The 25,384-nt window shown below is 39.8% G+C and overlaps 4 protein-coding genes and 1 long non-coding RNA gene across 10 annotated transcripts in view; 2 read left to right on the forward strand and 3 right to left on the reverse strand.

Moving 5' to 3' along the window:
* The window catches only part of LOC105262836 (serine proteinase stubble), a 7,339-nt gene extending 7,004 nt beyond the window's left edge, over window positions 1-335 (reverse strand). For both annotated transcript variants that reach the window (XM_011298650.1, XM_011298649.1), the window contains exon 1: window positions 248-335. The gene's annotated coding sequence lies outside the window, so the exon portion shown is untranslated. The remainder of the gene's footprint in view (window positions 1-247) is intronic.
* LOC105262835 (uncharacterized) overlaps window positions 1-6,738 on the forward strand; it is a 7,556-nt gene extending 818 nt beyond the window's left edge. Inside the window, exons 1-4 of one of the 3 annotated variants that reach the window (XR_891855.1) lie at window positions 980-1,071; window positions 1,186-1,745; window positions 6,427-6,490; window positions 6,570-6,738. This is a non-coding gene — a long non-coding RNA (uncharacterized lncRNA). Of the gene's footprint in view, window positions 1-979; window positions 1,072-1,185; window positions 1,746-6,426; window positions 6,491-6,569 lie in introns of those variants that run through there. The other 2 variants (XR_891856.1, XR_891857.1) reach the window with 2 other exon arrangements.
* A 4,973-nt stretch (window positions 6,739-11,711) lies between these two features.
* On the forward strand, window positions 11,712-14,131 carry LOC105262838 (vesicular integral-membrane protein VIP36). The gene is made up of 6 exons (XM_011298652.1): window positions 11,712-12,044; window positions 12,239-12,354; window positions 12,415-12,612; window positions 12,794-12,956; window positions 13,289-13,455; window positions 13,667-14,131. Exons 1-6 carry the CDS (start codon window positions 11,921-11,923, stop codon window positions 13,880-13,882), a joined length of 984 nt encoding a protein of 327 aa, XP_011296954.1. The 5' UTR covers window positions 11,712-11,920; the 3' UTR covers window positions 13,883-14,131.
* Window positions 14,132-14,523: 392 nt separating this feature from the next.
* Window positions 14,524-19,535, reverse strand: wfs1 (wolframin ER transmembrane glycoprotein wfs1). Of its 3 annotated transcripts, none has more exons than XR_891858.1 (4): window positions 19,323-19,535; window positions 19,142-19,246; window positions 15,187-18,467; window positions 14,524-15,104 (listed from the first exon to the last, which is right to left on the reverse strand). XR_891858.1 is itself a non-coding variant. In XM_011298653.1 (3 exons), exons 1-3 carry the CDS (start codon window positions 19,378-19,380, stop codon window positions 16,081-16,083), a joined length of 2,550 nt encoding a protein of 849 aa, XP_011296955.1. In that variant the 5' UTR covers window positions 19,381-19,535; the 3' UTR covers window positions 14,524-16,080. The 3 variants fall into 3 exon arrangements, 1 of the variants encoding a protein (XP_011296955.1); XR_891859.1 differs by having other exon boundaries at window positions 14,524-14,643; window positions 14,962-18,467; XM_011298653.1 differs by having other exon boundaries at window positions 14,524-18,467.
* A 219-nt stretch (window positions 19,536-19,754) lies between these two features.
* Window positions 19,755-24,943, reverse strand: LOC105262841 (uncharacterized). Its single transcript, XM_011298654.1, has 5 exons — window positions 24,463-24,943; window positions 22,198-22,766; window positions 21,743-22,083; window positions 21,264-21,647; window positions 19,755-20,727 (listed from the first exon to the last, which is right to left on the reverse strand). Exons 1-5 carry the CDS (start codon window positions 24,660-24,662, stop codon window positions 20,227-20,229), a joined length of 1,995 nt encoding a protein of 664 aa, XP_011296956.1. The 5' UTR covers window positions 24,663-24,943; the 3' UTR covers window positions 19,755-20,226.
* Between the last annotated feature and the right edge of the window lie 441 nt (window positions 24,944-25,384).

Raw genomic sequence — 25,384 nt, forward strand, 5'->3', positions numbered from 1 at the left:
GGAGGGGGGATGGTGGGGTGGATGACGGGGGGGGAAATACACAACGTGAACAAGAAGGTAGGAGGAGGTTGGGATCTTTCTCATCAGGAGGGGTTCGAGGCCACGGCCACCGCAAACAGCCACCGCAATCCAGTGACTGTCGTAAAAAGTGACACATATTTGCCGCACCGATACCACCTCCAAAGGGGTCCAACATCCAGGCAAATCAATTTAATATTTATTAATTATTACATGACTGACGACATACCCCATATGCGTGTCTCGGTGTCCACTTCAGCGCAATCGTTTCATTCCATCGAAAAAATTCATAACAATTTTTATTATTACTCTCAATTTACCAGTGGAATGAAAAATTTCGTTTTTTTTTTTATAAATTATTTATTATTTCACTGTATCGCATGCACCGGTTGCACTCTGTTATTACGTTTACTCAGCACATTGACACTAATTGTTTATAATTTGGCATTTGACTTTTCAATGAACTGGGATGATGCACGGCAAGTCACGCCAGTGCGTCATTATTGTTTCTGACATGATGAGTAATTGTTGGTTGTTTAATTATTATTGATACGTTTGATTGATTGATTGGGATGATGAGGGTTGTGATGTTTGACTGGTGTCATGTGTGGAGATGGTGTTGGTGGATGTGATGTGCGTTCTTTCCGATCGGCATAACGCCACTGAAGGTACTGACCAAAGAACGCACGAGTATTCCCCGGCTGTAGTTGTCTTCTACCACTCTACGTTCCTTCCTCCAGCAGTTGCCTGCGGGGGCCCCCGTCGCAGACATCGACGAAAGCCACCACACGGCGCCCCGTCACAGTCGAGCTGTTCCGCCGTCTTTCGACACTAACTTATTTCCTTTTTTTCCCTTTTTCCCCCTTTTTTTTCTTTCCCTTCTTTTCCTTCTTTTCCTTCTTTTTCTCCTTTTTCTCCTTTCTTTTCATCTTCTCAGTGCTGACTCGCTTCTTCTCTTCCTCTTCATTACCATCGTCTTCCTTTCCGATATATCGCGGATTCCTCTGATTCAAGGTCACTGGGGAAAATACGATAAAAGGGTATGGGTTAACGGTAAGGTATCACTTTTAACGAATATCATTTGTGCATTTTTATTGGTGAGCTTTTTTTTTTTTCTTCTTTGAAAGTACGGTAAATGCAATTCTCAATGGCAATTATTTATTTCAGATGGTGATCATTGGGAGGAGAAAAAGATATATATATTCCGTGGAGTAGTTGAAAAAGGCCCAGTGATTTTGGGTCAGTAGTTCTCCAGAAGCGATGAAAAACTTGTCGCGTTAAATTTTCGAAATATCTCGGTGACTATCGAGTCGAAACGACTGTTCCTCTTTCAAAGTCAAAACCAAGTTCACGTTTGAATACATTGCCCTCCTAAAGACGGAGAGTTGTTCATGAATAAAGAACAATGTGACTTGAGTTAAATTGATAATACCTCGTTCCAGCGATATTTCCGTGTTATCGAAAATAAATCTCGACATTTCCCAGGAAGAGGTGGAGAGAGAAGAGGGATAAATGACGAGGAAAAAAAAAAAGGAGAAATGGATAAGACGCCGAACGGAGGATGAGGAGGAAGAGACTCGTTTAATGACCCTGTTTGTGCTTGGCCCCAAAGTTCATCAACTTCAGACGCAATGGAAATGCGCCTCCTCGATATTATTCTCTCCACCTCCCCCTTTCGAAACCAGAAGATTCCACTTGGCCAGTGATTGCAACTTGTCCCAAAAAAGGTAAATAAAAAAAGTACTACATAATGTACACGGGATTTTTCCAGCGCGCTCCATTAACCCAGAGTTATAAGATTGGCGGCGTGATATCGCTCTCAATTTAGCTTGTCCCGTTGGATATAGGTGTAAAAGCGTCAAATGACCGGTAATGGTGAAAAATAAATTTGTAAAATATGTATCACTTGTTCCTAATCCCATGGAATAGCTTTTATGTGGATAATTGGGAATGAGGAATTCAAGGGGGACCTTAAGTCGTTGGCTCTCGAGGAAGTCCTCCCCACGGAGATACTCTAGCCGATAAAATATTTACGTAAGTGTGATCAAGGGGCAGGGGTATGTGTAAAAAATGGTGGCATAAAGTAACGTAAAGAATATATTTATATAAATTGAGGTGTAGGCCTTGGAGGTGGTGCGTTATGATTTCGAAAGCGAAAGCAGATTCATAAGCAGCCCTATCTAATACGATGGTACGCAACAGCTGGTGCTTGTCCTTCTCTCGTGTGCGAATACTTCACAACCTCCACTAATTTGGTGAAAGTCACACAAATGGCTCACAGACGTTGACTCTTTTTGTCGATTTTACACGGGCATTATGGGTAATTGTCATTTGTCAAGTAGCGCACTGAGACATCTTGTCTCAACTCATTTGCTCAAGCATTTCCACTTTTACCGTAAAGTACACAGCGTTCCGTGGATTAACTATGTAAATTTCAGTAATTGATCCACATAATTAACGGATAGAACAGGAACAATGAATTTAATTGCTGGTACTGATGATGTTTGACATCGATTAGTGTTTTTGTTGTCTGAAGCGCAACGGATTTCCGACTTTCTTTCGTACATCCATCAGCCAACTCCACGTACGCTGGTGAAAGCCGTCGCAATATTCCATTGTAAAATTAAACTCGATTATAAGATTCATTTAGTAAGTTAATTGATTCCATTATTCGTTGGGAATTTAATGAGTCTGTGGGAATTTAATGATTCCACCGAGGGAAGATGGGTCTTTACCTTTGTTTGAGGTACATTGGTTTTTGTTACGTTGATGGGAAATTTCACCGCATTTTTTATGACAGATCATTCATGGGAAAAAATCCGGGGAATTTTTGGGAAATTTAAATGGACAATGAGTTTCCAGTCGATTGAGAATGTACTGAGAATGGGAATTCAATTAACCGTTTAATTACCGTTAACTGTCTGTCCGATTTTCCCACAATGACTTGTGTTAAATTCCGAAAATAATTATTGAATTATCTCGTAAACTGCTGCTCTTTGCTGCGTCTTCACACAGACTTCAAAGTCAAAAACCTGGAAGTTGAATAAATAATTGCTGATTTCTATGAAGTTTCAATAAATTCCTAGCAGTCTGACGGATATGAACTTTCACCTGGGAATTTTCGGAATTTTAATTCACAGATTCAAACTCCGAATCCGTTAGTTTGTGAAAAATAGGATAATAAATCCAATGAGTCATTAAAAAATCCTCCACTTCCAGTAACATTTAAACAAATTCGATAATCAGTGTTCACACGATTTTGAAAATTTAAGTACCTAGTTAAATTTATGGATTCGTTGACTGCAGAAAATATCATTTATCATCAATGACGGACATTAATTTCTTAAACAGTTTTTTCCTGAACTCCATCCAATGCGAATCGTCAATTTAACTCAACTATCAATTAAATTCCAATAAATCGTCGGCATTGATAATATAATCTGGTGAATGTAATTCGGATCGGTGACTAGTCGATTGAGATGCATTAAAAGCGTGAGCGTCGCTCGACTATTCCCCTCCCCAGCTTTCATCCAAAGAAATAAAAACGAACAGATAACGAACAGATAAAAATCAATGACAGATGAGACTTGCTAGATACAAGGTCCATCCGAGTCCAACCTATCGTACACTTTATTTACTTGGAAATTCAAAATGGGAATTTCTTTTTTATGAGTCGAACGCCAACGCCATAAAAATGCTAACAATTGTCGTATTTGCCAAGACTTCGATTACCACAAATTGCCGATATAAATCATCATTTCGATCTGCAGTCGAGTATAAAAATCAATTTAATCCGACAATTTTGAAAATACCAATCCCAACTATTGATTAACTGCTGATAATTTTCGAATTAATGACCAATAGTAATTACTCCGAACAAAATTTTATGATAAAAATTTGTTTTTTATTTTCTCGTGAACGATCAATTTATGCTAATTCGCTAATTATAAAATGTAAACGGATAATGAGGAATTGCATAAACAGCTTATTATTTACTCTTCCCCTAATTCACAGGATTGAATAATTGCGATGTCAATAGAAGCTTTAAGATATTTCTAGAATTATTATCATCCAGTCAGTGTGAAATTTATTGCCAGTGACCAATCGAGTGAGACGCATCAGTTTCTATTTCAAAAAAAATCTTCACAGTGAAAATCCATACACAAAATACAACAATAAGTGTTGCTTATTTATTTTACGAGGAACTAAAGCAACAGATAATATTATATTATTATATTATAGACAGATATTACTCACGTTTTAATGTTGACTCTCCCACATTCGACAAGAATTGACAAGACATTTCCAAAAATTCGATTTAACATTTATAGAATTATTTATACACGACTGACGTGCATTAGACTAAATGACAAAAAAAAAATTCAATGAAAGTTAATGAGAGATGGGACTTGTTACTCCATTGACATTTCACCTCCTGTCAACGACCAATTTATGCAAATTGAATTTTCTCGCTTGATGGATCCATCAGAATAATTCGCATTTTCATCCGACAGGCAGTTGAATAAAAAGGAAAGACAAATTATAAACTCCCCAGAAAATGCAATGCTAAATCCAATTTGGCGTCACATCATGACACATCCCAGCGCAATGATGAAGTAAATTTCAGTGGATTTGTGGAATGAGTATAATCCAGTGAATGTAATATGCGAGTGGCCAGTGACTGGTCGATTGAAATGCATTAAAATCCCCAGCACATCTTGATTATTCCATTGGGAATTACGATAAAAAATCATAAAGATTAATGAGATACAAGACTCGCAACAGAGTCCATCCCCTTGATATTCCGTATACTCGTCAACGATCAATTTATGCTAAGTTTATTTTCTGGCTTGATGGACCAACGATAATGCTCAGTGAAAAACAGTGAAACAGTGAAAATTCGTGTGATAGTTTGAAAAATTGAAGACCTCAATTACCATAAAGTGAATATTAAATCCACTTCAGTAACAGTTACATTATGAAAAACCCCAAGAGAACTCAAACACCAATAAACGAAGACCAATAAATTTCTACGATTACTATAATCGAGCAGATGCAATAGGAATCAACAGTCTCGGTTATTTCAGTTGGTATCGTCATAAAGAAAAAAAACGATCATATAAAAATTAATGAAAGATGAGACTGGGTTGTGTACTTGAGGATTTCGCTTCTCGCCTCCTTGAATGCAACGTGTGCGACTGGAATGGATCTCCAAGTGGGTCACTTGTGCGTTTGTAGCATCAGACCTGATGGTGCGACTGCCTCTTTGGTTTGATAAACCCAAAGCCTGATTTAACTCCAATCCACTTCTCCGAAGAGAAGAAAAAACCATTAAGAGACGACAATAAAACGATAAAACAATAAAACAATGAGACACATACTAATCCACTAAACGTGGGTCAATAAAATCTAATGGGCTATTTTCTATAAATTTGTAAATAATATTTCTTCCTGTTTCTTTCGGTTGTCAATTTTCTAATTCATTTTTTTTATCATTACAGTCTCTGTGATATTTTTATATTTCATATCCATGATGACGCGTTTTTTTATTTAACTTTGAAGTTGATGAAGAATGCGTGATTTAGTCAGTCTGAATCCTGACAATCTTCACGTTTTGTCAACACACATCCGCTGACCCTCTCCTGACGGCCTCTCATTCCATTACATCGTAATTATCCGTTGGTGAAATTTAGGTAAAACGTGTGTTAACGTTTACTCAAAAAATAGAACGCCTTCCTCCTTTCTTTTTTTATTACTCAAGCCGACTCGTTATGTTTGTCATCGTCAATTAAAAATAAAACCAATGTCAATTCTGGTTTACGGAGGATTCTAAATTACTTCCGGTCTTACGTCGTGAGAGGAGTCATCATAAATTATGGGATACTCCAGGTAGAGGAGACCCTCGGCGAATTTTATACCGAGTCATGAGAATTTTGGGGAAAAATTTGAATATTCAACGAATTATTTATGAAGATGAACTCCACACACGTGTTGTTATTGATAAATTATTGTTCTTAATTTAAATCCATCAATTTGATTGATTTAACTTGATTGATTCACTCCTCCCATGGGAACTAATTGAAGGGAAAAAAAATGTTACGTGACGATTTTTTTGAATTTTCAATTACACATAATTATTCAATGCTCATTCCTGAATATTCATGTCCCAATAAAAAATTCTTGACCGCCTAAAAATAGGGGATTTCCTCGAATAGGCTTTCCAAAAAATTACCTAGAAACCATCCGAGAAATTCCATTTTCTCTAACAGTACAAACGTACATGGCGTTTCGCTCCCCAATCATCTTACTTTCCCCAAATTTCTTCACGATTATTTTTCTCCTTATAAATTTTCGTCCCCAACAGTTTAAAAAAAAAAACCTTTCCCAATTCAACACCACTCATTACAGGAGAAAACAATTTCGAGGATAATTGCAGTGACCAAGGCCGAAATCACATGGTATGAACTCCTCGGTACATATTTCTCATCTTCACGTTAAACCGAATGCTCAAAACTATTTAATTGAATCCCCCTTGTTGGCTTTTTTTTCAGGTCAGGAGCAACAGACGGGCGGCAATATTTATCAGTATGAAGGAGGGGGGAAGCCCAATTAAATGTAAGCGGTGCCGGATGAAGAATGCGATTCGTTCGTTCCGTTCTGGATATCTCTCCCCGCGAAAAGAAGCCACTCCGTTGAAATAAGTGCACAATGTATGTGTCTGTCAAGACAAATAAATTCAATTTTATATCTTTTTATTTTCACTGCCTGCTTTTATTTCATTCAACAGTCACGCAAAGAATTGGGGATTTGTTTGAGTTTGAGTTCAGAGACACATAGAGTTCCTTCACCCCCATCGCTGCCTCTCGAACAGAATCGAGGATGTCGAGGATTTCGAGGATGAAATAAAAAAGATAAATCGAAATGATGGAAAGGCCCGGGGAATTTAAAAAAAAGAGGTGGCGGGATAGGGGGCCAGATGCCATCGTCAAAATGTCTCGCGTGCATCCGAGTAATTTAAAAAAGTAATCTCTGTAATTGCAGGTTGTGGTGGTGGTCTTCAAAGTCGAGAGAAAACAAAATGAGAATAAAATAAAACTGAGAATGAGAGAAGACCATGCGGGTATCGCGTAGCCCGATTAGCGATATGATAGTTTGCAAATCGTTTCCACTCACGTAATACAGTGCAGGGAGTCTGACGACGTGCTGTGAATTTTCAGTCTTTTTTTTATCCCACTCGCTCTATCCTTATCTCGTCTGTTTTTCTTTTCTCAAGAAGAAATGCTTAACAATGCCGAGTGCAAGTGAAAGTTTTTGTAAGGCCGTTGAAGAAACTGCCAGAAAGGACATTCACCTGGGTTCAGGCGTAAAGTACAGATTTTTTTTTATCACCCCCTGTTTTCTGGTTTATTTAATTTTTCTTTTTCATCGCGCTGTCCATTTTCATGGGATTATTATGGTATTGATGACTCGACAGTGTCTCGTAATTCAAGTCCACAGTCCGAACCGTTGCATCGATTCCTGCGCACACCGATCGTAAATTAATGAAGTCTGTGTGTGACATGCCGCCTTGGAGGACCCCCTCCTGGTGGCCACCGGACACTTCCGGTAACTGGTTTAGTATTCAAGATTCACTGGGCAATCACGCCTCGGGTTTTGACACTTGGGAAATGGAGAATCAAGAGAAATTGTTGGTGAAGGACAATCCGAGGCAATTTAACTTTGGGATTTGATTTTCTGGATGTGTTAAATCCAATGGAGTAATAAAAATTATATTTTAAACTTCTTGTCTGGACACTTACTCAACTTTTTAAACACGCCAGCTCAACTTGGTCTTGACAGGCGGATGAAAGAGGCTTAATTGATGTCTTCATGTCGGAATTTAAGATGTTATTTTTTGTGGTATTCTTATGAGCACTTTTTTGCGTGTTTTATTGCCCTATCAAAAATCACGTTCACCGAAATTTCTGAAGATACTAAAGAGATTTCGTGAATAACTCCTCGAAGACGTTGGCGTGTGAAGAAACTATCAGTCAGACTGATCTGAAAATTTAATCATGACAACCTGTGATTTTCTAATCATCAACACACGATGCAATTATCGGAACTATTTTTCCCAAATGAATGATCAACTGACGAGTGATGGATACTCACTCCATTACCTCCAGTATTTCATTTTTCAAAACTATTTCTACCAGTTCAGATCAATTCATTAACAGGAATGCCAGCAAAATATCCCTGAAGCCCCTAATTAACAGCCCCTGAAATCAGAAGATTGGAGACAGGAGAATTGCCCTTAGCCTCAGGTTCGAAAGAAATTACGCAGCAACCTGAATCTCCGCCATTCAATTGATCCGAATAAAAAACTTTCAAAAAGATAAAAATTGCCGATTGCACCTGCATGTGGTCCCCCTAAATTTCCAAAGTGGTTCCTCGTTAGACCTGAAACAGTTAGATGACAGAATATATCTCGTTATCAATAAATAATCCGGCCCCCAAAAAAAATCCCACCGATTGGCATTTCAATGGAAAAACAATGGGTCAATGGAAATAATGAAAAAAGGACAGTGAGGGCGAAAAAAAAAATGTGGATGAAACGAACTAGGTCATATACCTCAGTGCACCTTGATGGCCATTGCCCGACGCATGCCACAACTCGCTGATGCATTCGGCTCGATTTCTTCTCGCAATTATCCTCGCTCGCCTGCAAGTTCTCCGGGGCCACTTGGGTGCCCATTGGAAGGAGGTGGATATATCCCCCTTCATTTTTCACTCGTCTGTCGGTGGCTTCTTTGCCCAACGGAGCCAACGGCACGCCATGGCACGCTCGCCTTCCTCTTTTGCATTCTTTTTTTCCATCTGTCTTTTTTTCTCTATGTCCCTCCAATTTTTACAGACTCTCCAACAGATGATCTACAACGATCCCTCGCTCGAATCCTCAAATCCTCGATTGAATCCATTGGAGTTGAATTTTGCCAACTGGAAATCCTGGAGACTGAACTAAAGGGGTGGCTCGGGAAATCGGGAAGACCGGGACGGTCAACCCTCTGGTTGAAGGGTGAAAGGAAAAAATCTCCTCGTCTTTACAATCTGAGAATATAACTAAAGGAATAGAGTCGATGGGGATATTAAATGCCCCGAATGGTATTGCACTCGTAAATTGGAAAATTGAGGTAATTTGAATGCCAATAGTTCTCCTGATTTTTCCAATAATTCCGCAGGGGATAGGAGACTTCCAGGGAAAAATAACGGAACAGCAAATCAGGGGGTGACCACGGAGGGGGATTAATCCATATACCATTGCTGGGGATAATTTGAATTCCAATCAGCAGGAGGATTCACTCGTTTCCACGATTGTGACAGCCAGGGATGACGTGAGTGCGAATTGTTATGGATTGAACCCATAACTTCTCTTTCAGTGCAATATTCCTGGACTTGTCCAGTGGTTTATTTTTTGTAGGGCTCCATTATCGGGTTGGAATATATATGAAATCAACCGGTGGTTGATGAAACAATTAGATTCTCGAAAAAAGTCACTCCCCCGAAAATTCTAGATCAGTCCCTCGGGCTGGGGTAAAAAAATTTCACTCTCGTATGTACGTATTTCATTTACGTCCGGATGTACGTACGGTTTTATTATCTGCTCTACATGAAATACAAATAAAAAAAAATAAAAAATAAAATACTTTTTAATCTTCACTCGTTTCGCACGTGTCCTAAAAATCTCATTATATAGTTAATGTGTCCTGTGGTGCAGTGAACATCATTTTTATCTCAAAAGCCAACACATATCTCCTGATTCTTTATTTTTTCAGTCCTGGCGGGGGTTTCGGTGGTTATTTGATAATCTTCCGTGGATGTTATTGATGTGGTCTTCTACTCGACCGATTAATCTCTTCTGGATTCTTTTCTCCAGGCTGTTATGTGCAAGGATGAAGCTGGGGGATTTGGTACATCTCCTCAATGGAAATGTGAGGGTCCGGAGGAGGAAGAGGAGTGGATGAGGACGGAGATGAGTTCGTGTGAGTTATTTTTATGATGGAAGGAATTGACGTATGGATATATGCAAATAATGCATTCATTTTTTATTCTCTTGTCACGAAGGAGATACATGAGATTAGATCGGATTCGATGGAGCCTGAAAAAAATTGAGGGATCGGTAAATTAACGCATCATGGGACTGGAAAGACATCGAACTCAATTCTCGATGGAAGTAAATGGGTTTTTAAAAAGCTCTATAATTTTTCTCCTTCAAAAATCTCGAATGGTGAAAATAAAATTGTAAAAATTGAGGCGAAATAGGTAAATATTATTGGTAAACAAATTTGCAGATTTGCACAGATTTCCACATCACCCAGGAGGTACTGTGCTTTGATGCGTTCCCTTTATTTTACATGGCGGGATCCCCAGTAGGCCTACACCATGGTTAAATCGTGCCAAATTAGGCAGTGACACGATTTTAAAAAAATATCCTGAAAATGCAACTCAAAAGAATTCCTCAAGGGAGGAATCCTCTCCCTCTCGTCAGTATTATGTCAGAGACGCAAGAAGCGCACCTCCCAGACACATTCAAAAATAAGATGGAAGGGGTTCCATATTCTTTACATGAGGCAGTACCATGACCATTATCAATTAAAACATCTTCGTAGTTGTTATAAAAAATTTATGAACAACTGAACTTGCATCCCACATTGAGGAAAAGAATAACTTCTGCCGAATGATAAAAATAAGAACAAAGTCAGGATAAGATCTCTCCAATTCCTAACTCGATCTAATAATTTCAATCACCAGATATTGTTTTTTTTTTTCTCAGTGTACGTGTTGGACACGTGGATGCACATTCAGGGAATTTTAATGCTCAGATTCATTAGTGAATGTGTGCATGTGATAATTGGTATATAAAATTTTACCTGGGAAGCGAAAGATATTTGTGGATGTACACCACGATCTTACAAGGAATCCGGATCTGTCTGGACTAACACTGAATCCTCGGGCACCCGCTTATATACATTTGTTGGGGACCAATTCAGGGTGGATGACGCACCCTTGTCGTACGGTTGAACAGAGGGCCTGCCCTGGGATTGGTTCGCGCGGGGATGTCAGGGGTTTTCTAATAATTAAAGGGAGATGAAAGAAACACCCCGGGGATGGGAGACATCCCAAGATGAGAGTGTGTTTCCAGGACTATCAAGGGTACGCAATCGCAAGTCTCTATCGATTTATTCAAAATTGCCGCACGCGCAGATGTCGACTCCGAGAGTATGACAGCCGCAATTCCCTGCCAAATATATTGCGAATATGACACCTGGTCTTCGTTATATAATATACAAGAAAAAAAAATGCAAAAGAATGTGTTCAATCAGTTGAATCAATTTTTTTCTATTTTCCACTATCGTCTAATTGTTGTTCAATGAAAAATCGATGTCTATTGCAAGTTAATTATCTATAATTAAATTATGGATAGCATATCGAAAAGTAAAATTAAAAATATATTGAACCTAATTAATTAAATTTATATATCAGCGCTCTACCCAAGGTCGATAACTCAGGGATTCCCATCTCAGGCAAATCGATAACTTATCAATAGAATCTCGGGACTTCCGCTTTTGATACTTCCGTCAGTTCTCGTTGTCTCTTGACATCTCGGTGGCACTGTCTGGTTGGGCCACAAAAATCATCACTATTACCCGGGCTTTCTGCGCATGCCTCAATGATTTACATTTGCATTCGTGACTCTGTCCGATAAGTGGTCGCATTTTGATAATTTTCTTGGAATAAATTTAAATTAAAGACTGAGACGTGCGTGCTGAAGGGGACAGAGGCAAAAACCACGACTAATTCCCACGTCGAGACGTCATATTTTTTTTTTTCATATGCCTGTGAAAGTTGTGAATAAAACAGAAGAATGCGTTTTTCATCTTTGTATGTGGTGATCCTGGGTATTCTCGGGGCCGTGGGAGCCGAATCTGCCGAATGGAACACCAAGGATTTTATGAAAAGGGAGCACTCCCTCATCAGGCCTTATCAAGGTGAGTTTCACCCTCTAGACATTCACAACGAATTTATTTCCATTCCATTTACCCCTCACCATTGCTATCAGTCGTTTGGAGGTTAGAATTATTATGGAATGAACTACACGGCTTCTCCTGGTAGTCATGATTTTTTTTTTCAAACGATTTTCTCCCATTGATTCGTTGATGCGTTGAATATTCCTTTAATTTAGGGATGGGCATGACAATACCGTACTGGGACTTCATGGGGAGTACTATGGTGACGAATGATTATATCAGGATCACTCCAGATCTCCAGAGTCAGCAGGGAGCCCTCTGGAACTCGGTGGTATGATATCATGAGTTTTAATTACATCACTCCATGTTTTAATTCATATTTTTTCTCCAGCCGTGCAACGTACGCAACTGGGAGATGCAGTTGCACTTTAAGGTTCATGGAAAGGGCCGAGAACTATTCGGGGATGGGTTTGCGATATGGTATGCCAAGGACAAAATGCAGTCGGGGCCTGTCTTTGGGAATAAGGATTTCTTCCATGGGTTGGCTGTCATCCTGGATACATATAGCAATCACAACGGTCCTCACAATGTATGTTGTTTTGTTTTATGGCTGTTTTTTTTTTATTGTGGGAGAAACTGCGATCATTGTTCCATTATACGGTGAATTGTAACAGAACGTCTTGCATTATTATTACTGTCGTAGAAAACCCTTATTCATATTTATTTCACATGGAATTGATTAACGATTTGAATTCATGGTTACTTCGTAGCATCAACATCCTTTCATCTCTGCAATGGTCAACAACGGTTCCCTGCATTACGACCACGACAGAGATGGAACGCATACACAATTAGCCGGATGTGAATCGAAATTCCGGAATCTTGAGCACGATACGCACATCGCTGTGAGATACGAAGGAGATACCCTCACTGGTAAGAAATGAGTTCAATTAATCTCAAAATTGAATAGAAAAGAAAATAGGTAAAACTTATGGCTCCACTAACAACCAAGTTACTTGGATGTCATTAAAAAAATTATTGCCTTAAGAAAATGGGTTCTATTCAGAATCCTCGAGGTTGAGGAGAGTCGTTAACTCTCCTCGTTACCGTAAAATTTTCAATGGGTTTCAATCAGCTGATTAATTGGGAGAACAGCTGTGAGGCAACCTCGTTGTTATTTCATAGACCATCAAAGCTTGAGTTATTCGTGTTTATTGTTCTGGAGACTGTACAGGTTTCGTGACAGGCAATTTTCGTGATTTCAGTGTCAACGGATATTGATAATAAAGCTGCTTGGAAGCCGTGCTTTACGGTCAGTGGCATTAAGTTGCCAACTGGCTATCACTTTGGTATCACAGCAACCACTGGAGATCTCTCTGATAACCATGACATTCTTTCTGTTCGTTTATTCGAGTTGGATCTACCGAATGAGGTGGGTACAATAATTATTAATTGATCACTTCCATTTCTCTTTTGATACTCTTGAATAATCGTTAAATTTTCGGAAATTTTATTGTATGCGCATTTTTGTTTGGATATCATGGTATTTTCTCATCACGTCCGTTCACTATTTGTCATGCGTCTCACCCTTGAATACAAATACGAAAGACACGATAAATGTATTTGTCTGAATTTTCCCCTAGCCAAAGGATACAGAGGACAGGTCTAATATAATCCCATCAGCGACGTTCTTCGAGTCCCCGAGGGATCACGTGGATGATCCGAAACCCTCTTCACTCAGTGGCATAAAAATATTCCTCCTGATGCTGGTGGCAGCTATTGCCCTGATCGCCTGTGTCGTTATCGGTGTTATGTTCTATCAGAAGCACCAGGAAAACAGCCGAAAGCGATTCTACTAATCACTCGATGTTTCAGCAAACCGAATCAATAATTACGGAATTTTTACAAAATGTCTGGATGCAAATGAGTGAGTGCGAAAATTGTTCATTGGTTTAATTATTGTTCTTCGAGGTATGGAGAGAATATCCACGGACTCATCTAATCGACTATAGATAGACTCAATGAATGTGTAAAATATTTAACCATCAGATGTCTTGTAATTCCCTCTCTTGGAATTTTTAAATTAATTTGAAGTGTCATAAAATATTCAAGTACATGATGAAGACTACGCGTTACAAAGGCAGGTTTAATTAGTGCACGTAACTGCAGGGGGTTTTAAATTCGTTTTTAGTACCCAGCTGAAATTAAAAGTTTGATTTTTATTTTTTCGGTGACCACTGGTTTTACAGGTAATTCAGAGTTCAGGAAAGTAATTAGGTTTTAATTGATAGTCCTCTGGTGCCAGTGATACGCGTCATCACACGAGTTGTAACTCGCTATTTTATTTTTTTAATCCTCATGAATTAGATTAGGCAAATTAATCTCCAATGTTTGGTAATTAATTTCCTCCGATTTACTGATTTTTTTAAACTTAAGGACATTAATTACGAGTAATTCATATCAGTCAACAGATACAGTAGAATACCGTTACAGTCGTACCTCTTCTCAATTTCTGTTTTCGCGTATCTTTCGGTTCCCCAAGTCCAATACCTCCGGGTTCCAAGAAGTAAACAATCCATTGCTTCGTCCGGCGTGAAATTGAATTCCGAGCAAAATAATGCTGAAAATTAAATTTCTCTCGTATTCAAATTTCCTTCCTTTACAGCCCCATGCGCGCGGCTATAACGGAGTCTACTGTAGATCGATGAATCAGAAACACCGATTTTATATTTGTAAAAGTGTAAATAAATTAAAATCAATTTTCTCCATCGAATAAAAAAAAGGAGACACCGACTGATTTGAGGATTTTAGTTCTCCTCCAAGCCCACCCCAGGAACAATACACTTTCTAAACATTTAATAACAGCCAGAGATATGTAAATCGATTTAAGCAACCGGTGTATATTATTATTATACATAATATAAATAATGCGTAATACCTGTACAGATGTCTTGTCAACGGAAATGCCAAATAAATGATTGTTCAGTAATAAAGGAAAACTCAGTGTCTCCAAATGAAAATATATTTCGTAAATATAAAAATAATCCTCCGGTTACAAGTGTCATGTGACTTTGAAATAAGCTGTAATGAACAATTACAATCAGTTGCAGTTCATTCTTCATTGAATTTTTTTCCTAAAAATAAGAGAAAAATATATGACTACTTCTTAGACTCTGACTCAATCGTGAGATCTAAGATTGGCACATCGAGATGGTTTATAAGATTGAGAATTCACTGGGGATTGCTAGCCGGAAAAATAATACTATTTCTATTCACTGAAGTCTCCCATTCTTACAAGGCACATTCAACTCTGGAATGAATTTTTCACTCGACTCGTGTCAATTTATCAATCCAGACAGCTGCATAAACATCGATAGCACCTCTAATCGCTTTTCCGTCCCCTTTAAAATTCTATCACGAGTAAGAAAAATATTTTTCGAATTGAGATGTAATGAGGTACTGGATAATTAATTAATTGTGATTAGAGGGGCGGTAACTCGAAACGATTACACATATTTCACATCGAAAGGGCCAATTCCTGCACGAAAATTGCTTTTCGAAGAACACTATTTTTACACAAGCGTGAAGGTGCAATTTTCACATTTCTAGAATGTGAAACGGCTGATCGGTACAATAAAAAATTGAAAAGATTAATCAGGATTTTTTACACGTAAAAATGGCGAATTCCACTTGACTAGAATCGATCAAGAACATTCCATAAGAACTGATTAATTGAATTAACACAGACTGTCAATTTTTACTATCTCTACACAATACACTAATGAATAGTTATGAATATTCATTCAGAACGTCATTGATTTTTCATGCATTAACATCACCATAAAAATAATACTAAAACATGAAAAAAAAAGCCATTAAAAAGAGCCCTAAATGAATAGCACTTCGCCATTTCCATTAACGACAGTCAATATTCATCACACCAGTTAATTTACTTTCAGTTTTCCAATCAAGTCGAGTTCATTGAATTTCCACAATACAAAAATACCCGAAAAATGTAATTTTTAGAGCTCACCCAATAGCCCTCAAATATTTCTCTTCACTTAAACACAACTAAAGGATTCAATAAGAAATTCAAGACAGTCTTCACCCCCAGAACAAGTGTCTTGGTAACAACTGCAACAGAAATAATAGATTCTCTATGTCTTTTGCTGGGTTTTAAATGAATATTATGACAAACACTGCACGATATCTCATCGAGGTGCACCATCGGTCTGGTGCCCCCCAGCAGGGACTCCCCCTCGCCCCCCTCATTCGATAGCACCCCAGAAAATTGAATCTTATCCCCGGCATAAATACTCAAACTAAAGTTCATGAACGAGTGATCCCCCACCAGAACGATCTCTGTATTGCTCCCCCAGAGTCCATTCTTCATATTAACATAAATCTCAAACTCGTATCGATTCCAATTTACCACTTGACACTTTCCCCTCTGCATCTTCATGATCATCTCACAGGTAGTTTTGCGAGTAGAATCCAATGCCTGACAAACAGTCTGATCAACAGGTTCCCCAAAGACACAGCCAAGGCTACTCTCAATGGATTCAGGCAGTCTCTTCAGAATTCCTGCGATGCTGTTATCAATTCTCTTAACCCTGACATTAGTAACATATCCCTCCCAAAACACGGGAATTCCCTCGAGATGTGCGCACTGGATCTGAACCTGAGCCTTGGAGGATAGCTCCTCCCAGGCAGGCTGGTGGCAGTGATTCTGGAACTGCTCCCAGGTCAACGAGGAAACCCCAGGAATTCTAACAATTCCATCATCACCGTTCTTATAATCCAGGATAACCGGCCAGCAGAGAAAAATCCCAGCGAGTGCCCCCACCAAAATCTGGACATAAGTGATAATCCAATTGAACCTGGATCCCCGGACTCTCCTCAAGTACCAAGAGGCGATGAATGGCAGTCCGCCCATTACCACAGTGATACCAATCTTCATGGCAACATCACTATCGGACAGGTACCTGGCAGCAGCGATGATGGGTAGGAGAATAGACGCAAGTCCAGCTATCGGCAAAAACAGGACCATTCCAACGAGTGCCAATGCCCCCCTGATCAATCCATACCAAGTGGCCCCCTGGGAGCTCAAAATGGCAATCTGCCACCAGCTGAGGGTCACGCAATGAGGAATGAGAGTTTTGTAAGTGCCCTTCCACCCGTCCCTCCCTGCCATTTTGGCGAAGACCCCAGGAATCAGAAGGTAAAATACAGCCCTGAAGTTCAAGCAGAATTCAATCCCATTGCCAACAACGTACGATGCAAACGTGGGAACCCTGATGTCCAGGAATCTCCAGGTCTGCGCGACAACGATATCCGTTTCATAGGGATATTTCGCCAGAACATGAACAGCGAAGCTGATGAGGGCGAGAAAGTCAGGTAGCTTCGACGAGTCCTTCCACCCGAAGTTGTACAATGTAGCTAGAGTAAATACAACCGCTATGACAGTGAATTCGGATTGTGGTGTCCACTGGTGTGCGATCACTGGGTAGATCATGAGATTCACCAGAAGAGCGAGAAAAAAGTGGCCGTATGGCTTGAGATTATTCCTGCAGAACTGGTACTCGGCCTCATCAGCATTCAAATTTCCCCCCGAGTAGCTGATAAAAAGGCCCGACCAATTTCGAAAATCATGAAATTCTCGTTTGCACTGGAGCATCTGAAATGTAGCCACCACCATGATGATGAAGGAGAGGTAGTAGATGACCATTGGCACGAAGAGGACTAGGCTCTCAGTGCCAAAGAGGGAGTAAACGATGAGGAGAATTAGGGTTTGGATATTGGAAGTGAGGAAGGATCTGGTGTAAGTACCACCGCGTCTTCCAATTCTCTCGACGATCCATTCCCACATCCACTTGAGGGATTCCAGGGGATGGACAAAGGGCCTTTGCAGCAGGGGGAAATTCTCGAGCTCCAAACGCCTTTGGTTGACCATACAGAGGGCTCTCGATACTGTTGGCAGAAGCCCACGAGCGTAACTTGTCGCTGCGGACACTAATGCTGCTTCAGTGATCTTTTCACCCTGATGATCAAAGCTCTCGGGATACTCCAAGGATCTGTAGCTTCCCCTGTCAGCTCCACTGCACTCGGAATTACCCTCGGATGAGTGCAGCGAATCATCGTCTGAGTCTCGGCGTGATCCATCTCGAATTGTTCTTAATTGTCGACGGAGTTGATCCATTGTCACAAAGTCTTCCCCGTTGGAGAGACTTGAGAATAATTCGCGTGCCGCACGTCTCGCCGATTTCTCATCCTGTGGCATCTCCAGACAACTCTTAGCGTCGTAATAGTTGTGCTCGGTTATACCATGTCCTGTTTCCAGGCATTTTTTCAAGATTTCAGTGGCCTCCATGTTCCCTTGCTCCGAGGCCCTTGTCAACCAGTACACACCGAGTTTGGCGTTTTCTTCTTTGTCCACATCGCGTTCTTCAGAGGAGAGAGATTATTCCGTGAGAATTCAGTGGTAAACCGGCGGTAAAGAGGCGGGGTGAATAGAGTTTTTTGCAATGGCAGTATTTTCCCTAATGATTTTCAATTAAAAAATGTTTTTTCATTTCTGGTGTTTCCACAGTTTGAAAATTTCTGAATACTTCGGACGCTCACGAATATGAAAGAGGATTTGAAAAAATTACCTAAGTAATTGAATAGTTTTAATATCCATGGGGTATATTACAGATTCCCTCAGCTGATAGAAGAAGAGTTTTGGTTAAATTCTCCAATCTCAAATGTTGAAATTCTCATAAGAAACTTTTGTAGTGTAATGGAAGCTATAAAAATCTCATTCATAAGTTCAATTATGAAATATGTATTCCGAAAAAGGGGAGTCTCTGTTAAATAACGTTATCGTGGTTTACAACTTCACTTCTGAGTTTATGCGATAGTTCATTTATTCAGATTCTTTAGATAACATTGCCTGACGTTTTATGCTACTCTACAGGGTCGTAAGAAACTCTCCTGTTTACAACGAGAAAGTGATGGATGGGGAAATTTCTTTGAGAGATTTGAGGGATTTTGCCAACAATAAAATCTCAGGGGAATTGAGCTGTCTCGGTTTAACAGTTGACTATTGATTTAGGGTTGACTATTGGGGCTTTACATACCATTTGTATCTTCCAGTAATTCTTTTCCAAGGACTACTTGGGACTCTGCACATCCAGCTTCTGCGAGTTGAGATCTCAGACCTCTGAGGGATCCCCTAGGTCCGTCTATTATAGAGGAAAATTTGTTGAGGGAAAATGAGGGAATTATTATGATGTCATGCTGGATTAATGTTTAACTCACCATGGGAAAACCACTGTTTCCTCACTGTTTTTCCCGACAATGGCACAACTCCTGCCATTTCCCAATGTCAGTTTATGCAAAACTCGTGGAAAACTTCATTCAGGAAATGATTCGAAGAATACAATTCGCTACGATCAATCGAATCTCGGTGGTAATGATATTATTGAGAGGTTATTCATCTCTGTTGCTTGTGTTGTCACCACTAGTCTCGATATTCACAGCGAGAGGGCGATGTTGGCCCCTTCGATACAATCGAGCTTCAAAAATCATTTCAATTTCAACTGATGCACTATCTCTGCTCGCTCCAAATTGCAGTAACAAAAACCAATATTCGATTAATCACCCGCTAGGATTTATTGCGCGGAACTAGCACTACGGGGAAATCAACTGGAAAATCTATTCCATTTTCGATAAAAATTTATTACTTTCTGCTCTAGGTCTATTCAATCATAATAAGTAAATAAATTTCGCGAAACATGACGGTGCCATTATGAAACGGAGAAAAATTGTCTTTTGATTTTTTTAATATAAAAAATAACATTCAAATATTCTCGAGGCCATTTTATTGGATATTCACTCACTTTACAATCTATTTCTCTTTTAAAAAATAGTAATAATAATTAATATTTGAATGAACATCTCGATTAATTAAAATTCTTCCCCCACGTAAGCGGAGAATATGTTGATTTTTAATTAAGAAAGTATTTACGACTGCAAGGTAAGGTCCCCGCAAGATTGATCTCCAGTTCCATAAGTTTAAGGAGAATAGTCAAACTCCTACATTCAACTACAGCATTAACCGTGTAACAATGGAAAAGGAGAATATATAGAAGATGGTAGATGGGGTCGGGGGTGTAGAGAGAGATGTGAGGATTGAAGACGGAAGTTTCGTTGGTAAAAGTTTCTAGGCAGTGAGTACAACAGCCCTGTACAAGCAGGGTCCCTGAAGACTTGTCTGTCTGAGCCCCGGCCATACGACTCCAACAATCCTCTTGCCCTCGGGATTTGGTGATGCTGGATGTCGAGTGTGTACTTCACGCCTGTACTCGATATCCATGAATCTTTGCCTCTGCTCACCCGTATCCAGTACAAGAGGCTCATCCCTTGCTAAACATGCCCAAGCTAGATGTGAACTAGCTAGACAGTAATTACGCAACTGTTTGCATTTACTGATGCAAGGATAATCGTACAGCGTACTCGATAGTTGTGACATAACGCGTAAACAAACGTCATTTGTACCACTTGCAAATCCAGTCGTTGCCAATTGTCGCCTCATGCATAACTCTATGTCATCAGATAATTGACAGCTGTGGGAATCATTGATGTCGATAACTGGTCCTGACAGTACGTACGATGCCTCCCTTTTACGTCCGCTCTGGATACTCTCAGCTATACGCCATGACAACTGTAATCAATTTCTATCATCGCTCTTTCCCTGTTCATTAATTACAAACCTCATTAATCGGATTAATGAAGCGATTTTTTTCCTCGATATCAGGAAAAAGGAACCGGGATATATATCATTTTTATGATGGAGCCGTGTCTCGCTATGTAAAAATGGATGGCTCAAATAATTTTGATCAATTGCATGAAAACTACTTCCTGGTTTTTCAGTGATATGAATGGCCAGTTGGAAAGTTGAAGATTAATATTCTATTATTAATCCACCGGTATTCACTCAAAATCCATTAGAATCTGCATATGAAAGTGCCCCGAAATAGCTTTACCCTGAATTTTAGCGGATTGTTTTAATTGGACTTGACGGATTTTTTTCCCGCTGAAAAATGGCTTTTCATCGATGGTTTCATTTGCCAGGGAAATAATATTCTCTCACGTTCGTGTTTCCCTAATTCGGTGAGTTTCACTCCAACATAATCCATAACAGTTTAGAAAATTGAGCTCGTTAAGTAAAGTATGGAACGATGTATTCATTATTCTTACCACAAGTACGGAAAAAAGTATTTTAAACTTTAGATCCGTGGCGTCCTTAAGTGGCTCGAGTGCATCCAAGGCGTCCAGGGTATGTAAATGTGCACGAGTATAGAGTGAAACGTAAGTATCAGTTAAATCCTCGACGGTCATCATGAAAAATGATTGTGAATTTCCAATTGATACGAGTAATCCTGGCTTGACTACTCTCGTTGCATCATTCTCTCTATAATCCGATGCATTTTCTAAACACCTGTGGTAGTCCACAGTGGGTTCAGGTGTTGGACTGCAACTGTCGTCCGTGTGATAACCAGCGCTGCTGGATTCAGTCGCTGTCACATCGTATCTCTCGTCCTCAATTACAGTTGAGAAGAATTCACCGCACCAGCTGGATGTCTATTAATCAATCAATGGAGCCGGGAAGTTTATCAATTATCCCAAAAATAACAGGAGAATGAGATTAAAAAAATCAATTACCAAGGACTACTAACCGATTCAGTGGAGCCTGGCATACCATTCATCAATTGCAAGGCCAACCCACAGGCTTTGGAGAATTGAAGGAGCCTCGATGCCAGAGCTGGCTGCTCCTTGCTATCACCACATCTGAATTTCTCACCAGAAGTCTTTCTAAGTGAAGTCCATTGACGGAGCGCCTCTTTGTCCTGCTCAACTCTACGTGACAATTCATTAGATAATTCCTCCAAATTACGTCCAACTCCCTTCTCTAGGGTATTCAACAGGCTCTGATTGTCAATGAGTCGCTGCTGAACTTCGCTGTACCTGAGGGAGAGTAATCGCTGATGCGAGGCAGATCGAAGTCCATGGGGATCGCCTGAAATAATTCGTGAAATTTCATTCGTGGGACGAATGAAGGGGAGGATTCAGGGAGGACTGGGATAGTCCATGAAAGGAATTTTTAAAGATGCAAGAGAGAAGGAATACAGACCCTTTGAGCGTCTTATCGCATCCTTCCCCAAGTTTTCAATCTTGTGCAAAGCAAGTTTGTATGCATCGATCCGCAGCTCAAGTTCCTCCCTGAGTTTAGATGTCAATGGCAGCAAATGAGTCTCCACAGAGTGTCCAATACGTTTTTCTCCACTCCTGACTGAGCAGGGAATTGGTCCATGTTTACCAAGTCCCTCAATCGCTTGGTCGAGTGATTTCTTGCGATTTGCCACAAGTGTACGTGCATTAGGACTTACTCGCGATAAAGTCAGAAGCAATTTAGCCCAGATTCGGAGGCCCCGGTTATCCGGGCTCTGTGATATGAGGTGGATAATTTTCCAAAGCACTTGGTCAACTCTGAGTAATCGCATCAGGTCATTCTGGTTAATATTCTCCATCTCCCCAAAGCGTTGATAAAGTGCCTCAAGTAGGGCCAGACTACGTGGCAATGTCTCTATCACGAGGTCCACTGGTATATTTGGCAGTGTTGATGCCAGTGTGTAACGAGGCAATTTACCAAGAAAATTTGCTGCTTCACGGTACTGTCTACCCTCGTACAGTCGCAACAATCTGGAAAACACCATCGTTACGACGGATTATGGTGACAAGGTGGCTAAAGAAAAGGATGAAGATTTGAATGGTTGTTACTGGAGCTGAGATATAGAAAATGCACGACATTCTGGAGATTCTCGAAATCCAATTACCCCTGGTGCAAATCCTTCCTTCTCTCAATCCCATCCACTTGCCTTTTGTTCCAATTGTCAAGATTGTGTGCTTGAATTGCCGCGGTTTGAGTTAGGACAAAAATATTGCTCGTCAAATTTGCGTTCCAATGGCAAATTGCTGGGGATGAGGGTATAAAACTATTCCATTCGCTCCGTGTGGCATATAAAGTTTATAAACTCGCGCTGGAGATAAATTCACACGAGTTGAAATACATTCGTGTGGTGTTCGTGGATTGTGTATGGGATGGCTTTGTATTATTTGTATTCGCGGGTTTAGCTCCGTGACCTGTACCTCTATTCCATCCTCCCACCACCTCTTCAACTATTTGAGATTCATTCATGTTATTCATTTGCATACTGAATAAGCAATTTTAACCATTGAGACAATTAATCATCGCGGAATATTAAAAACAGCCTAGGAGCTGGAAAATTAGTTAATAATTAAATGAATCCTTTGAGAATCTCCTAATTCAGCGATGAATATCGCTCGATGATATAATTTGATTTCTTGATTCCTCCGCAGTGTTGTCACGGGGATGATCATCACAAAATGTCGAAAACATTCCGGAAATGTTCCCGTGGAGATATAATACCTGATGATATTGAATGGCACCAGCTGAATGGCTGATCGTTCACTGAATCACGGGTTATTCCATTATTCCATTGAAAATATACAGATGTGAGCAGCGAGGGGTGCACTATTCGGCGTGATATGCATAACATGTGTGATGGTAATTTATATCGACTATATTTGGATAACATTTTAATATATCGAGCTATATCCAGGGGAAATTTGTCGATTGAGTGCTTTATTGAGCGCGGAATTTCATAATTGCTTTCTCCACATTGCGATTGCTGATGGGAATTAATATATTATTAATATATTGAATATTATTATTATTAAATCAGATATATCAGAGGAGACTTAATGGTTTCGTTGAAAATCTAAATTGCTGTGTGAATAATTACATTAAAAATCGATAAACAAATATAATGAGAGAAGAGAGAGTGAATGTAACGTGACGAATCATTCGGATTATGGATAATTCCACAATAAACATCGAGATTCTTTTAATAAAAAATATAGTGTCAGTGTTACGGAGAAAATAGAAAGTGCCGGCAATGGAAAATTTCTATTGACACAAAAATTTCGATCGGTTCTCACTAAAACTGATAAGAGTTCCACTGATTGTCTGCGGAAACGATATTTGTGTTTGAAATTGGAAATATGTAGACGGGTATTACAAATATTTCCCAGATATTCAATAAAGATGATGAATCCCGCGTATTGCGTGAAATATGTGGATCAAATGATCTGTACTCTCCTGTCGGCTTATGCCTTCCTGCCGTTATAAAATATAAGGCGCGACTTATTTTTTTTTTTATTATTAATATACCATTGGGGAATGTGTAATGGCACTTTGTTCCAGGGGGAATTTCTCACCTCTGATACGAAAGAGGAGAGCAATAGACAAAGAATAATGGATATGTGATGAGGAGAAGAGGAGAAAGAAAAAAATTCAAAGAAAATGATATCAAACCTTCGCAGAGCGACTCGGGGATTGGTGACTTCAAAGTCTTCACTTTGAATTCCATCATACACGTGAAAATGCACACGACTACCACATGCACCATTGGCTGATGTATCCTGCCACACTAGCCTCTGAATGCCAGGATTTCTCGATCTTTCTGGTCTGATTCTCTCGCAGGAATTTAATGCACTCGTTGTACGTTTGCTCATAGTGAATATCTGTATATCCCATTCATTCAATCATTCAGCGGGAATTCAATGGGTTCTCCTCAGAGAGATAAACCATCCACTTTGAATAGAAAAGTGCATGGAAGATAAAATATGACAAATTGACTCCCTACGAATAAAAGCCCAACAAAGTCACATGTAAAAATACTGAATCTTCACAGGAGCATCATCTACGCACGACTGAGGTAACGTTGTCCTCTTATTGAAAAAAATTGCCGAGTTGGAAAGTGGCGAGGATAAGTCCCCATTGGTGGAGGCAAATGTAGAAGTCGTCCACGATTCTCACTTTGGCGATTCCACCAGCCTAGAGGCTGTGAAAAAGTAACGTCATATCTCCATTGCACTTGAATATCTCCACCGGAAGTGAGAGAGAGAGTACGCGCCATATCTCAAGTGCCTTCAATGATTTGCCCATGTGACTTCATTCTCTTTATTTTCTCTCATCTACTCTGTTTTCATTTTCTCCTTTTTTTCCCCTACTTTTTCCTTAGCCTTTTCTCTTCATTTTGTTCACCTCTCTGTCTCACCTCGTGCCTTACGTGCACCACTGCTCGAGGACGTCGACCTACTGGCACGCATACCGATCATCCATGCTGCCTCTGCACGCTGTACAGGGAAAAGAGGAAAAAGGGCCATAACCCTCTTCCATAAACTCTTTCACTTAGACTAAATACACATGCATTTGTTGGATGTTGGGTGGAGAG

This window comes from Fopius arisanus, unplaced genomic scaffold (genome assembly GCF_000806365.1).
Source record: "Fopius arisanus strain USDA-PBARC FA_bdor unplaced genomic scaffold, ASM80636v1 scaffold00011, whole genome shotgun sequence".
NCBI classification, from domain to species: domain Eukaryota; kingdom Metazoa; phylum Arthropoda; class Insecta; order Hymenoptera; family Braconidae; genus Fopius; species Fopius arisanus.

Bases quoted from the DNA above. Each gene is read 5' to 3' on its own strand.
- LOC105262838 (XM_011298652.1), top strand. From the start codon at position 11,921: ATGCGTTTTTCATCTTTGTATGTGGTGATCCTGGGTATTCTCGGGGCC. The intron at 12,355-12,414 runs GTATGATATCAT...TTTTTTCTCCAG, and splicing joins GAGCCCTCTGGAACTCGGTG to CCGTGCAACGTACGCAACTG. The intron at 13,456-13,666 runs GTGGGTACAATA...ATTTTCCCCTAG, and splicing joins AGTTGGATCTACCGAATGAG to CCAAAGGATACAGAGGACAG.
- wfs1 (XM_011298653.1), bottom strand. From the start codon at position 19,380: ATGGCAGGAGTTGTGCCATTGTCGGGAAAAACAGTGAGGAAACAGTGG. The intron at 19,247-19,322 runs GTGAGTTAAACA...CCTCTATAATAG, and splicing joins GAAACAGTGGTTTTCCCATG to ACGGACCTAGGGGATCCCTC. The intron at 18,468-19,141 runs GTATGTAAAGCC...TCTCCTCTGAAG, and splicing joins ATTACTGGAAGATACAAATG to AACGCGATGTGGACAAAGAA.
- LOC105262841 (XM_011298654.1), bottom strand. From the start codon at position 24,662: ATGAGCAAACGTACAACGAGTGCATTAAATTCCTGCGAGAGAATCAGA. The intron at 22,767-24,462 runs GTTTGATATCAT...GGTGTTTTCCAG, and splicing joins CCCCGAGTCGCTCTGCGAAG to ATTGTTGCGACTGTACGAGG. The intron at 22,084-22,197 runs GTCTGTATTCCT...GAATTATTTCAG, and splicing joins TGCGATAAGACGCTCAAAGG to GCGATCCCCATGGACTTCGA.